Genomic DNA, 15,968 nt, shown 5'->3' on the forward strand with positions numbered 1-15,968 from the left:
CCCCAACAGTCTGTTACAGGCTACACGGGGGAACTTTGTCTACATTGGTGGGGAGCGGTGGCGTAGCGGGTTAAGCATCCTGTGCTGTGAACCCGGCGACCAATATCAGTGGCCAATATCTGAACCGGTCCCGGGTTCCCCTTGGGTCAACTTGACCTAAAATGTGTAATTCTGGTTTGGTATGTAACATCAGTACTGGGGGAGACAAAGGCGGCTGGGAGTGGGTTGACCACACCGCACGCCCAGCGTGGGGCCCACTGTGGCTAGAAGATGTTAACTACCTCGCCTGGTCTACAGGAGGTCGACCCTGACGCCTTCTGTATATTTTAAGTTTGCAGTGTGTTCTCCAGGTCCTCCGGTTTCCCCCTCCACATTTAGAATCATGCTTGTAGAGTATTTGGTTGCTATAAATTTGCACATGATAAGCCACTTCGTTGAGCTATCATTTGTGGCGGCCAGGTCGCTTCTGAAAAAACTCAGTGGGCCTTTCCTGGTAAAATAAAAATAAAAACTCTCGTTCGCTGTGGCCGGCCTTCGTAGTAGCTTAATAGGTGCTCGCAATCAGCAATTGCCCCAACAGTTTTGTTAACGTTACATGGGGTGGGTAGCCTTCGTCCTCGTTGTGAATGTGTATGCAGTGTGCGGGCAGTGTGCCTTGTCCGATGTTGGCCCTTCTGTAGAGCCGCGTGGGATTAATTCCACAACTCCTACACTCGACGTGTGAACTTTGATGCTTGGAGGGGAACCCACCCACCCCACACCCTCTCGTCCCTTCCCTTTCCTGCTGCTGCCGCTTGCGTTGAGGAAGCATCAGAGGCGCGGGCGCCTTTCCTGTTTCGAAGAAGCACGGAGCAGCTGCAGCTCGTGTCGGAAACACACCCTGTCACTACCAGGACTCCCCACCCACAGCTCACTCACACACACACGTACACACACATCATCTGACGCACGCACCCATACCCATGCACTCACGCTCAGCTACCCACCAGCACACATCCACTCACACGCATCCACATATACATCCACTCCCCGAGACACCGAATCACTCACCCACCTAGCCATCCAAGCTCACACCTGCCCATCCACTCACTCCAATCGACTCGCAACATACACATATTCGCTAACCGACACGTAAACTCTCCCACACCCTCGGCACACATCCAACCACTCACACACTCATCCAGCCACTCACGCACACAACCACTCACCCGCTCACTCACCCACCCTCACTCATTCACCCAACCAGCTACTCACGCACACACCCACCAACTCACCCAACCAGCCACTCACTCACGCACACAACCACTCACCCGTTCACCCACCCACCCAGCCAGCCCTCCACACAGCGCCCTGAGTCGCCTCCCAGACAGCCGCTCTCCATCGCTCCTGCGGACTCCGCTGGCGCGTCGCGAATGTCCGCGGTGAGGATTCGCGTCTCCCAGACAGAAGTCGGGCTCCGAGCTCGAGTGGCTTCGTGTGCAGCTGTTTACTACCTCGCCTGGTACACAGGAGGTCATCGGATCGAGCCCCACCTGACGCCACTATATTTGGAGTGTTTCTCTCCCCGTGGTGGCGTGGAATTTTCTCCGGGTCCTCCGGTTTTCCCCTCCACATTTAGAATCAACATCGCCACGCGTTCAGAGTGTTTGGCTGCGATACATTTCCACGTGATGAGCAAATTAGTTCGGCTATCATTTGTGGCCAGGTGGCTTCTGAAAAATAACCATATAGCGAAGTGGGGCCTTAACTGGTAAAATACGTATTTTAAAAAAGTTTAGTTTAAGACGTCGTTTAATTCCAGTGCGTGCTGCTGTTGCACCAGTGTCAGCTGCTGCATCTGCGTCTCAGTCGATATCAATGCCTGGGAACTCTTCGTCAGTACTAAGAATTTGATATAAAACATGAGAATACTGCCTGCTCTATGCTGCTTTCTAGCATACATATAGGAGGTGTTAGGATGTGCAAACACCAAATAGACACCTATTATAAGTCATCAAGTCTGCATTGACCACATTCACACGCGCACTTGCGTGTTTCCTCACCACAGGTGTACAGGTGGTGAATGCAGACGTGATGCCTTGCAATGTGCCTCGGTTTGGTTTGTGAACATCTTAACATCACCTGTGTTTATGTCAGACAGGGTATATCACCTTTTATGCTTAAGACAAATCGTGTTGTGTTTATTACTGCAGACATTTCTACATACTGTATATGTGCACCTAACCGGAAACCAGGTTTTACCGGTTTTTCCATGCGGTTACCGGTTAGACAACAGAGGATTCTAACAACAATTCGCGAGGCTGCGAGTTACTCTGCTCGCCCGCGCGTCGTCACGGTGGCGTCATGGCCACGCAGTCGGCAGGCAGTCCAACCCACGCACCATGTGGGGGTCTCGTGTGTCCGTGTCGACGTCCATGCCGCTTGCATCCCGCTGAGGTGGAACCCCGGACACGAGCTGCAAAGCTGTCGGCCGGTGACTGTGTGTAAACTGGCTGTGTGTAAACTGACTGTGTAAACTGACTGACTGTGTAAACTGACTGTGTAAACTGACTGTGTAAACTGACTGTGTAAACTGGCTGTGTGTAAACTGACTGACTGTGTAAACTGACTGTGTAAACTGACTGACTGTGTAAACTGGCTGTGTAAACTGACTGACTGTGTAAACTGACTGTGTAAACTGACTGACTGTGTAAACTGACTGTGTAAACTGACTGACTGTGTAAACTGACTGTGTAAACTGACTGACTGTGTAAACTGACTGTGTAAACTGACTGACTGTGTAAACTGACTGTGTAAACTGACTGACTGTGTAAACTGACTGTGTAAACTGACTGTGTAAACTGACTGTGTGTAAACTGGCTGTGTGTAAACTGACTGACTGTGTAAACTGACTGTGTAAACTGACTGACTGTGTAAACTGGCTGTGTGTAAACTGGCTGTGTGTAAACTGGCTGTGTGTAAACTGGCTGTGTGTAAACTGGCTGACTGTGTAAACTGGCTGTGTGTAAACGGACTGTGTGTAAACTGACTGACTGTGTAAACTGGCTGTGTAAACTGACTGTGTACACTGACTGTGTAAACTGACTGTGTAAACTGACTGACTGTGAAAACTGACTGACTGTGTAAACTGGCTGTGTGTAAACTGACTGTGTGTACACTGACTGTGTGTACACTGACTGTGTGTACACTGACTGACTGTGTAAACTGGCTGTGTGTAAACTGACTGACTGTGTAAACTGACTGTGTAAACTGACTGTGTGTAAACTGACTGACTGTGTAAACTGACTGACTGTGTAAACTGACTGTGTGTAAACTGACTGTGTGTAAACTGGCTGTGTGTAAACTGGCTGACTGTGTAAACTGACTGTGTGTAAACTGACTGTGTATAAACTGACTGTGTGTAAACTGACTGACTGTGTAAACTGACTGTCTGTAAACTGGCTGTGTGTAAACTGGCTGTGTGTAAACTGACTGTGTTTAAACTGACTGTGTGTAAACTGGCTGTGTGTAAACTGACTGTGTGTAAACTGACTGACTGTGTGTAAACTGGCTGTGTGTAAACTGACTGTGTGTAAACTGACTGTGTATAAACTGGCTGTGTGTAAACTGGCTGTGTGTAAACTGACTGACTGTGTGTAAACTGACTGTGTAAACTGACTGTGTGTAAACTGACTGTGTGTAAACTGACTGACTGTGTGTAAACTGACTGTGTGTAAATTGGCTGTGTGTAAACTGACTGTGTGTAAACTGACTGACTGTGTGTAAACTGACTGTGTGTAAACTAACTGACTGTGTAAACTGGCTGTGAGTAAACTGACTGTGTGTACACTGACTGTGTGTAAACTGACTGTGTGTAAACTGACTGACTGTGTAAACTGACTGTGTGTAAACTGACTGTGTAAACTGACTGTGTAAACTGACTGTGTGTAGACTGACTGTGTGTAAACTGACTGTGTGTAGACTGACTGTGTGTAGACTGACTGTGTAAACTGACTGTGTGTAAACTGACTGACTGTGTAAACTGGCTGTGTGTAAACTGACTGTGTAAACTGACTGTAAACTGACTGTGTGTAAACTGACTGTGTGTAAACTGACTGTGTAAACTGGCTGTGTGTAAACTGACTGTGTGTAAACTGACTGTGTAAACTGACTGTGTAAACTGACTCACTGTGTAAACTGACTGTGTGTAAACTGACTGTGCGTAAACTGACTGTGTAAACTGACTGACTGTGTGTAAACTGATTGTGTAAACTGACTGTGTGTACACTGACTGTGTAAACTGACTGTGTGTAAACTGACTGTGTAAACTGACTGTGTGTAAACTGACTGTGTGTAAACTGACTGTGTAAACTGACTGTGTGTAGACTGACTGTGTGTAGACTGACTGTGTGTAGACTGACTGTGTAAACTGACTGTGTGTAAACTGACTGTGTGTAAACTGACTGTGTACACTGACTGTGTACACTGTGTACACTGACTGTGTGTAAACTGACTGTGTGTAAACTGACTGTGTGTACACTGGCTGTGTGTAAACTGACTGTGTTTAAACTAACTGTGTGTAAACTGGCTGTGTGTAAACTGGCTGTGTGTAAACTGACTGTGTGTAAACTGACTGTGTGTAAACTGACCGTGTGTAAACTGATTGTGTAAACTGACTGACTGTGTGTAAACTGACTGTGTTTAAACTGACTGTGTGTAAACTGGCTGTGTGTAAACTGATTGTGTAAACTGACTGACTGTGTGTAAACTGACTGTGTGTAAACTGATTGTGTAAACTGACTGTGTGTAAACTGACTGACTGTGTGTAAACTGACTGTGTAAACTGACTGTGTAAACTGACTGTGTGTAAACTGACTGTGTGTAAACTGACTGTGTGTAAACTGACTGTGTGTACACTGACTGTGTGTACACTGACTGTGTGTAAACTGGCTGACTGTGTAAACTGACTGTGTGTAAACTGACTGTGTATAAACTGACTGTGTGTAAACTGACTGACTGTGTAAACTGACTGTCTGTAAACTGGCTGTGTGTAAACTGGCTGTGTGTAAACTGACTGTGTTTAAACTGACTGTGTGTAAACTGGCTGTGTGTAAACTGACTGTGTGTAAACTGACTGACTGTGTGTAAACTGGCTGTGTGTAAACTGACTGTGTGTAAACTGACTGTGTGTAAACTGACTGTGTATAAACTGGCTGTGTGTAAACTGGCTGTGTGTAAACTGACTGACTGTGTGTAAACTGACTGTGTAAACTGACTGTGTGTAAACTGACTGTGTGTAAACTGACTGACTGTGTGTAAACTGACTGTGTGTAAATTGGCTGTGTGTAAACTGACTGTGTGTAAACTGACTGACTGTGTGTAAACTGACTGTGTGTAAACTAACTGACTGTGTAAACTGGCTGTGAGTAAACTGACTGTGTGTACACTGACTGTGTGTAAACTGACTGTGTGTAAACTGACTGACTGTGTAAACTGACTGTGTGTAAACTGACTGTGTAAACTGACTGTGTAAACTGACTGTGTGTAGACTGACTGTGTGTAAACTGACTGTGTGTAGACTGACTGTGTGTAGACTGACTGTGTAAACTGACTGTGTGTAAACTGACTGACTGTGTAAACTGGCTGTGTGTAAACTGACTGTGTAAACTGACTGTAAACTGACTGTGTGTAAACTGACTGTGTGTAAACTGACTGTGTAAACTGGCTGTGTGTAAACTGACTGTGTGTAAACTGACTGTGTAAACTGACTGTGTAAACTGACTCACTGTGTAAACTGACTGTGTGTAAACTGACTGTGCGTAAACTGACTGTGTAAACTGACTGACTGTGTGTAAACTGATTGTGTAAACTGACTGTGTGTACACTGACTGTGTAAACTGACTGTGTGTAAACTGACTGTGTAAACTGACTGTGTGTAAACTGACTGTGTGTAAACTGACTGTGTAAACTGACTGTGTGTAGACTGACTGTGTGTAGACTGACTGTGTGTAGACTGACTGTGTAAACTGACTGTGTGTAAACTGACTGTGTGTAAACTGACTGTGTACACTGACTGTGTACACTGTGTACACTGACTGTGTGTAAACTGACTGTGTGTAAACTGACTGTGTGTACACTGGCTGTGTGTAAACTGACTGTGTTTAAACTAACTGTGTGTAAACTGGCTGTGTGTAAACTGGCTGTGTGTAAACTGACTGTGTGTAAACTGACTGTGTGTAAACTGACCGTGTGTAAACTGATTGTGTAAACTGACTGACTGTGTGTAAACTGACTGTGTTTAAACTGACTGTGTGTAAACTGGCTGTGTGTAAACTGATTGTGTAAACTGACTGACTGTGTGTAAACTGACTGTGTGTAAACTGATTGTGTAAACTGACTGTGTGTAAACTGACTGACTGTGTGTAAACTGACTGTGTAAACTGACTGTGTAAACTGACTGACTGTGTGTAAACTGACTGTGTGTAAACTGACTGTGTGTAAACTGACTGTGTGTACACTGACTGTGTGTACACTGACTGTGTAAACTGACTGTGTGTAAACTGACTGTGTGTAAGCTGACTGTGTAAACTGACTGTGTAAACTGACTGTGTGTACACTGACTGTGTGTAAACTGACTGTGTGTACACTGACTGTGTGTACACTGACTGTGTGTACACTGACTGTGTAAACTGACTGTGTAAACTGACTGTGTGTAAACTGACTGTGTGTAAGCTGACTGTGTAAACTGACTGTGTAAACTGACTGTGTAAACTGACTGTGTGTAAACTGACTGTGTGTAAACTGACTGACTGTGTACACTGACTGTGTGTAAACTGACTGTGTGTAGACTGACTGTGTACACTGACTGTGTGTAAACTGACTGTGTAAACTGACTGTGTAAACTGACTGACTGTGTGTAAACTGACTGTGTGTAAACTGACTGTGTGTAAACTGACTGTGTAAACTGACTGTGTAAACTGACTGTGTGTACACTGACTGTGTGTACACTGACTGTGTGTAAACTGACTGTGTAAACTGACTGTGTGTAAACTGACTGTGTGTAAACTGACTGTGTAAACTGACTGTGTAAACTGACTGTGTGTAAACTGACTGTGTGTAAACTGACTGTGTACACTGACTGTGTGTAAACTGACTGTGTGTAGACTGACTGTGTGTAGACTGACTGTGTGTAGACTGACTGTGTACACTGACTGTGTGTAGACTGACTGTGTGAACTGACTGTGTGTAGACTGACTGTGTGTAGACTGACTGTGTAAACTGACTGTGTGTAGACTGACTGTGTGTAGACTGACTGTGTGTAGACTGACTGTGTGTAGACTGACTGTGTAAACTGACTGTGTAAACTGACTGTGTGTAGACTGACTGTGTGTAGACTGACTGTGTACACTGACTGTGTGTAGACTGACTGTGTAAACTGACTGTGTAAACTGACTGTGTGTAAACTGACTGTGTGTAAACTGACTGACTGTGTACACTGACTGTGTGTAAACTGACTGTGTAGACTGACTGTGTGTAGACTGACTGTGTAAACTGACTGTGTGTAAACTGACTGACTGTGTACACTGACTGTGTGTAAACTGACTGTGTGTAGACTGACTGTGTGTAGACTGACTGTGTACACTGACTGTGTGTAAACTGACTGACTGTGTACACTGACTGTGTGTAAACTGACTGTGTAGACTGACTGTGTGTAGACTGACTGACTGTGTACACTGACTGTGTGTAAACTGACTGACTGTGTGTAAACTGACTGTGTGTAAACTGACTGTGTAGACTGACTGTGTGTAGACTGACTGACTGTGTACACTGACTGTGTGTACACTGACTGTGTACACTGACTGTGTGTAAACTGACTGACTGTGTAAACTGACTGTGTGTAAACTGACTGTGTGTAAACTGACTGACTGTGTACACTGACTGTGTGTAGACTGACTGTGTGTAAACTGACTGTGTGTAAACTGACTGACTGTGTACACTGACTGTGTGTAAACTGACTGACTGTGTAAACTGACTGTGTGTAAACTGACTGACTGTAAACTGACTGTGTGTAAACTGACTGTGTGTAGACTGACTGTGTGTAAACTGACTGACTGTAAACTGACTGACTGTAAACTGACTGTGTGTAAACTGACTGTGTGTAAACTGACTGTGTGTAGACTGACTGTGTGTACACTGACTGTGTACACTGACTGACTGTGTAGACTGACTGTGTGTAGACTGACTGTGTAAACTGACTGTGTGTAAACTGACTGACTGTGTACACTGACTGTGTGTAAACTGACTGTGTGTAGACTGACTGTGTGTAGACTGACTGTGTACACTGACTGTGTGTAAACTGACTGACTGTGTACACTGACTGTGTGTAAACTGACTGTGTAGACTGACTGTGTGTAGACTGACTGTGTAAACTGACTGTGTGTAAACTGACTGACTGTGTACACTGACTGTGTGTAAACTGACTGACTTTGTAAACTGACTGTGTGTAAACTGACTGACTGTGTACACTGACTGTGTGTAGACTGACTGTGTGTAAACTGACTGTGTGTAAACTGACTGACTGTGTACACTGACTGTGTGTAAACTGACTGACTGTGTAAACTGACTGACTGTGTAAACTGACTGTGTGTAAACTGACTGACTGTGTAAACTGACTGTGTGTAAACTGACTGACTGTAAACTGACTGTGTGTAAACTGACTGTGTGTAGACTGACTGTGTGTAAACTGACTGACTGTAAACTGACTGACTGTAAACTGACTGTGTGTAAACTGACTGTGTGTAGACTGACTGTGTGTACACTGACTGTGTACACTGACTGACTGTGTAGACTGACTGTGTGTAGACTGACTGTGTAAACTGACTGTGTGTAAACTGACTGACTGTGTGTAAACTGACTGTGTGTAGACTGACTGTGTGTAGACTGACTGTGTGTAGACTGACTGTGTACACTGACTGTGTGTAAACTGACTGACTGTGTACACTGACTGTGTGTAAACTGACTGTGTAGACTGACTGTGTGTAGACTGACTGTGTAAACTGACTGTGTGTAAACTGACTGACTGTGTACACTGACTGTGTGTACACTGACTGTGTACACTGACTGTGTGTAGACTGACTGTGTACACTGACTGTGTGTAGACTGACTGTGTAGACTGACTGTGTGTAGACTGACTGTGTGTAAACTGACTGTGTGTAGACTGACTGTGTGTACACTGACTGTGTAAACTGACTGACTGTGTGTAAACTGACTGTGTTTAAACTGACTGTGTGTAAACTGACTGTGTGTACACTGATTGTGTAAACTGACTGACTGTGTGTAAACTGACTGTGTGTAAACTGATTGTGTAAACTGACTGTGTGTAAACTGACTGTGTAAACTGACTGTGTAAACTGACTGTGTGTAAACTGACTGTGTGTAAACTGACTGTGTGTACACTGACTGTGTGTACACTGACTGTGTGTAAACTGGCTGACTGTGTAAACTGACTGTGTGTAAACTGACTGTGTATAAACTGACTGTGTGTAAACTGACTGACTGTGTAAACTGACTGTCTGTAAACTGGCTGTGTGTAAACTGGCTGTGTGTAAACTGACTGTGTTTAAACTGACTGTGTGTAAACTGGCTGTGTGTAAACTGACTGTGTGTAAACTGACTGACTGTGTGTAAACTGGCTGTGTGTAAACTGACTGTGTGTAAACTGACTGTGTGTAAACTGACTGTGTATAAACTGGCTGTGTGTAAACTGGCTGTGTGTAAACTGACTGACTGTGTGTAAACTGACTGTGTAAACTGACTGTGTGTAAACTGACTGTGTGTAAACTGACTGACTGTGTGTAAACTGACTGTGTGTAAATTGGCTGTGTGTAAACTGACTGTGTGTAAACTGACTGACTGTGTGTAAACTGACTGTGTGTAAACTAACTGACTGTGTAAACTGGCTGTGAGTAAACTGACTGTGTGTACACTGACTGTGTGTAAACTGACTGTGTGTAAACTGACTGACTGTGTAAACTGACTGTGTGTAAACTGACTGTGTAAACTGACTGTGTAAACTGACTGTGTGTAGACTGACTGTGTGTAAACTGACTGTGTGTAGACTGACTGTGTGTAGACTGACTGTGTAAACTGACTGTGTGTAAACTGACTGACTGTGTAAACTGGCTGTGTGTAAACTGACTGTGTAAACTGACTGTAAACTGACTGTGTGTAAACTGACTGTGTGTAAACTGACTGTGTAAACTGGCTGTGTGTAAACTGACTGTGTGTAAACTGACTGTGTAAACTGACTGTGTAAACTGACTCACTGTGTAAACTGACTGTGTGTAAACTGACTGTGCGTAAACTGACTGTGTAAACTGACTGACTGTGTGTAAACTGATTGTGTAAACTGACTGTGTGTACACTGACTGTGTAAACTGACTGTGTGTAAACTGACTGTGTAAACTGACTGTGTGTAAACTGACTGTGTGTAAACTGACTGTGTAAACTGACTGTGTGTAGACTGACTGTGTGTAGACTGACTGTGTGTAGACTGACTGTGTAAACTGACTGTGTGTAAACTGACTGTGTGTAAACTGACTGTGTACACTGACTGTGTACACTGTGTACACTGACTGTGTGTAAACTGACTGTGTGTAAACTGACTGTGTGTACACTGGCTGTGTGTAAACTGACTGTGTTTAAACTAACTGTGTGTAAACTGGCTGTGTGTAAACTGGCTGTGTGTAAACTGACTGTGTGTAAACTGACTGTGTGTAAACTGACCGTGTGTAAACTGATTGTGTAAACTGACTGACTGTGTGTAAACTGACTGTGTTTAAACTGACTGTGTGTAAACTGGCTGTGTGTAAACTGATTGTGTAAACTGACTGACTGTGTGTAAACTGACTGTGTGTAAACTGATTGTGTAAACTGACTGTGTGTAAACTGACTGACTGTGTGTAAACTGACTGTGTAAACTGACTGTGTAAACTGACTGACTGTGTGTAAACTGACTGTGTGTAAACTGACTGTGTGTAAACTGACTGTGTGTACACTGACTGTGTGTACACTGACTGTGTAAACTGACTGTGTGTAAACTGACTGTGTGTAAGCTGACTGTGTAAACTGACTGTGTAAACTGACTGTGTGTACACTGACTGTGTGTAAACTGACTGTGTGTACACTGACTGTGTGTACACTGACTGTGTGTACACTGACTGTGTAAACTGACTGTGTAAACTGACTGTGTGTAAACTGACTGTGTGTAAGCTGACTGTGTAAACTGACTGTGTAAACTGACTGTGTAAACTGACTGTGTGTAAACTGACTGTGTGTAAACTGACTGACTGTGTACACTGACTGTGTGTAAACTGACTGTGTGTAGACTGACTGTGTACACTGACTGTGTGTAAACTGACTGTGTAAACTGACTGTGTAAACTGACTGACTGTGTGTAAACTGACTGTGTGTAAACTGACTGTGTGTAAACTGACTGTGTAAACTGACTGTGTAAACTGACTGTGTGTACACTGACTGTGTGTACACTGACTGTGTGTAAACTGACTGTGTAAACTGACTGTGTGTAAACTGACTGTGTGTAAACTGACTGTGTAAACTGACTGTGTAAACTGACTGTGTGTAAACTGACTGTGTGTAAACTGACTGTGTACACTGACTGTGTGTAAACTGACTGTGTGTAGACTGACTGTGTGTAGACTGACTGTGTGTAGACTGACTGTGTACACTGACTGTGTGTAGACTGACTGTGTGAACTGACTGTGTGTAGACTGACTGTGTGTAGACTGACTGTGTAAACTGACTGTGTGTAGACTGACTGTGTGTAGACTGACTGTGTGTAGACTGACTGTGTGTAGACTGACTGTGTAAACTGACTGTGTGTAGACTGACTGTGTGTAGACTGACTGTGTACACTGACTGTGTGTAGACTGACTGTGTAAACTGACTGTGTAAACTGACTGTGTGTAAACTGACTGTGTGTAAACTGACTGACTGTGTACACTGACTGTGTGTAAACTGACTGTGTAGACTGACTGTGTGTAGACTGACTGTGTAAACTGACTGTGTGTAAACTGACTGACTGTGTACACTGACTGTGTGTAAACTGACTGTGTGTAGACTGACTGTGTGTAGACTGACTGTGTACACTGACTGTGTGTAAACTGACTGACTGTGTACACTGACTGTGTGTAAACTGACTGTGTAGACTGACTGTGTGTAGACTGACTGACTGTGTACACTGACTGTGTGTAAACTGACTGACTGTGTGTAAACTGACTGTGTGTAAACTGACTGTGTAGACTGACTGTGTGTAGACTGACTGACTGTGTACACTGACTGTGTGTACACTGACTGTGTACACTGACTGTGTGTAAACTGACTGACTGTGTAAACTGACTGTGTGTAAACTGACTGTGTGTAAACTGACTGACTGTGTACACTGACTGTGTGTAGACTGACTGTGTGTAAACTGACTGTGTGTAAACTGACTGACTGTGTACACTGACTGTGTGTAAACTGACTGACTGTGTAAACTGACTGTGTGTAAACTGACTGACTGTAAACTGACTGTGTGTAAACTGACTGTGTGTAGACTGACTGTGTGTAAACTGACTGACTGTAAACTGACTGACTGTAAACTGACTGTGTGTAAACTGACTGTGTGTAAACTGACTGTGTGTAGACTGACTGTGTGTACACTGACTGTGTACACTGACTGACTGTGTAGACTGACTGTGTGTAGACTGACTGTGTAAACTGACTGTGTGTAAACTGACTGACTGTGTACACTGACTGTGTGTAAACTGACTGTGTGTAGACTGACTGTGTGTAGACTGACTGTGTACACTGACTGTGTGTAAACTGACTGACTGTGTACACTGACTGTGTGTAAACTGACTGTGTAGACTGACTGTGTGTAGACTGACTGTGTAAACTGACTGTGTGTAAACTGACTGACTGTGTACACTGACTGTGTGTAAACTGACTGACTTTGTAAACTGACTGTGTGTAAACTGACTGACTGTGTACACTGACTGTGTGTAGACTGACTGTGTGTAAACTGACTGTGTGTAAACTGACTGACTGTGTACACTGACTGTGTGTAAACTGACTGACTGTGTAAACTGACTGTGTGTAAACTGACTGACTGTGTAAACTGACTGTGTGTAAACTGACTGACTGTAAACTGACTGTGTGTAAACTGACTGTGTGTAGACTGACTGTGTGTAAACTGACTGACTGTAAACTGACTGACTGTAAACTGACTGTGTGTAAACTGACTGTGTGTAAACTGACTGTGTGTAGACTGACTGTGTGTACACTGACTGTGTACACTGACTGACTGTGTAGACTGACTGTGTGTAGACTGACTGTGTAAACTGACTGTGTGTAAACTGACTGACTGTGTGTAAACTGACTGTGTGTAGACTGACTGTGTGTAGACTGACTGTGTGTAGACTGACTGTGTACACTGACTGTGTGTAAACTGACTGACTGTGTACACTGACTGTGTGTAAACTGACTGTGTAGACTGACTGTGTGTAGACTGACTGTGTAAACTGACTGTGTGTAAACTGACTGACTGTGTACACTGACTGTGTGTACACTGACTGTGTACACTGACTGTGTGTAGACTGACTGTGTACACTGACTGTGTGTAGACTGACTGTGTAGACTGACTGTGTGTAGACTGACTGTGTAAACTGACTGTGTGTAGACTGACTGTGTGTACACTGACTGTGTGTAGACTGACTGTGTGTAGACTGACTGTGTACACTGACTGTGTGTAGACTGACTGTGTGTACACTGACTGTGTACACTGACTGTGTAAACTGACTGTGTAGACTGACTGTGTGTAGACTGACTGTGTAAACTGACTGTGTGTAGACTGACTGTGTGTACACTGACTGTGTGTAGACTGACTGTGTAGACTGACTGTGTGTAGACTGACTGTGTGTAGACTGACTGACTGTGCGTGTCTCTCGCTCTGTCCCCATTCCACCTCCCGCCGCTCGCTTCAGGGTTGAAGTCCCCGAGCGCGTCTCCCCCCGCCCCCCCGCCCCCCCCCCGCCCCCCAGCCCCGCCCCCCATCCCATGGCGAGGAGCCCCATCCCGGAGCGGCTCGTGGAGCGGCTCCTTCTGCCGGGAGCCGCCGAGGCGACGGCGGCGGCGGCCTCGGGCGGGCAGCGCGAGCGCACGGTGACGACGCCGCGCGTGTGTTGTTGTTGTTGTTGTGGTGTGTGTTGTGTGTGTGTGTGCTGTGTGTGTTGTTGTTGTGTGTGTGTGTTGTGTGTGTGTTGTGTATGTTGTTGCGTGTGTGTTGTTGTTGTGGTGTGTGTTGTTGTGTGTGTGTGGTGTGTGTGTGTGTTGTGTGTTGTGTGTGTGTGGTGTGTGTTGTGTGTGTTGTTGTTGTGTGTGTGTGTTGTGTATGTTGTTGTTGTGTGTGTGTGGTGTGTGTGTTGTTGTTGTTGCGTGTGTGTTGTTGTTGTTGTGTGTTGTTGTTGTGTGTGTGGTGTGTGTGTTGTGTATGTTGTTGTTGTGTGTGTTGTTGTTGTGTGTGTGTGTTGTGTATGTTGTTGTTGTGGTGGGTGGAGCGGTGGTGCAGCGGTTAGCGCTACGCTGCGCTACGAACCCGGCGACCCGAGTTTGATTCGTGCTCACGGCCGCCAACACCAGCGGCGATGATCATGAGCGGTCTTGGGCCTCCCCTGGCAGCCTCAAACGAGTAGCTCGTGCCGTGGTGTGTAAACGTCACCACTGGGGAGACAAAGGCGGCCGGGCGTGGTGCTGGCCACCCACCCCCTCGTGTGCCGCAGTGCCGGTCTTCACAGGTGCTGCTCGCTAACAGCACTCGCCCCAACACTCCCCAGCCGCCGCATGCCCCCAAGCAGCTTCTGTTTGACCGGATAGAGGGGGAGAAGAGATGGCCGGTACCAGCGGTGTCAAGATCGGCCTCTGTGGAGGAAGTTCGTGAAAGACGCTGCTGGGCAGTTGGAGGCAGTCGCCCTTCAACAACCGTGAATGAGCGCGATGCTCACAACAATGAGCGGATCGCCGGGTGCATAAAACGCAGCAAATAGTCACAGTGAGTAGCACAGATGGTGCATCTGCCAGTTATCTCAGTCAACCCATAGCACCTGGGTCGTCTGTCTGGTGACCTCCTGCCAACGAGCTTTCAACACCTCACGTGGTCTCATAGTGCACCTAGCCTGGCATAGGCGCTGTGTCGACGTCACCGCCACTTGGTGGCGGATGGCGGCTCTGCCACGAGCCCATGGTGTCCTTGACATCAGGACCAAGAGTAGGACGGATCTGTCCAGTGGCCGTTGTTGGCTGGTGGTCTGTGACTTGCACCCTGAGTAGTTTTCCTGCTGTGGTATTGGGCATCCACGCCATTCGAGCCTCCAGCAGCCCGGGTCTCGTCGGCCTCTTTAAGCTGACATCGCGACGATGTGTGTCTCGTGTGCAGCTTCAGAGACGTAATAATCATATTATTATGATCATGATCATTACCATATGAGCATTATCACGCAAATATGTACGGTGACGTTACCACCTGCACCAGCCAGCCAGCAAAACTTATTTTGTTAAATATAGAATGACATGCATGTGCACAATCTGACAGCCACGTGTCTCCCTTCACGCCCTGCCACGCGTGTGTGCGCGGCGTGTGACGTAGCGGTGTTCACCTGGCCTTGACCACAACTCCAACACATCGTGCCGAGCCTCCCTGCCCATCCTCCCTCTCTTGTCTCCATCACCGCTGTTGCTCTCCTGCCATATATTTAAGGCTTTAAAGCAATCATGTTCCATATATAGTTGTACATGTGTGTGTATCATGTATATTTGTATAAGGGCACACGTTGTATGTGTAGTGAGTCACTCAGAGACACCAAGAGTAGGATGCACCCTCTGTATTCTAGCTTTCACCGGCACAGGGAGTAACTACTCTGGTCAGGACGGTTAAC

At 45.6% G+C, this 15,968-nt stretch overlaps 1 protein-coding gene across 1 annotated transcript in view; it reads left to right on the plus strand.

Moving 5' to 3' along the window:
- Positions 1-791: 791 nt before the first annotated feature.
- The window catches only part of LOC144945389 (septin-4-like), a 32,650-nt gene continuing 17,473 nt past the window's right edge, over positions 792-15,968 (plus strand). Inside the window, exons 1-2 of the mRNA XM_078873891.1 lie at positions 792-1,421; positions 14,022-14,199. Coding sequence (XP_078730017.1) covers positions 14,095-14,199 — 105 coding nt within the window. The 5' untranslated portion in view covers positions 792-1,421; positions 14,022-14,094. The remainder of the gene's footprint in view (positions 1,422-14,021; positions 14,200-15,968) is intronic.

The sequence above is a fragment of the Lampetra fluviatilis genome, chromosome 37, assembly GCF_964198595.1.
Source record: "Lampetra fluviatilis chromosome 37, kcLamFluv1.1, whole genome shotgun sequence".
NCBI lineage: Eukaryota > Metazoa > Chordata > Hyperoartia > Petromyzontiformes > Petromyzontidae > Lampetra > Lampetra fluviatilis.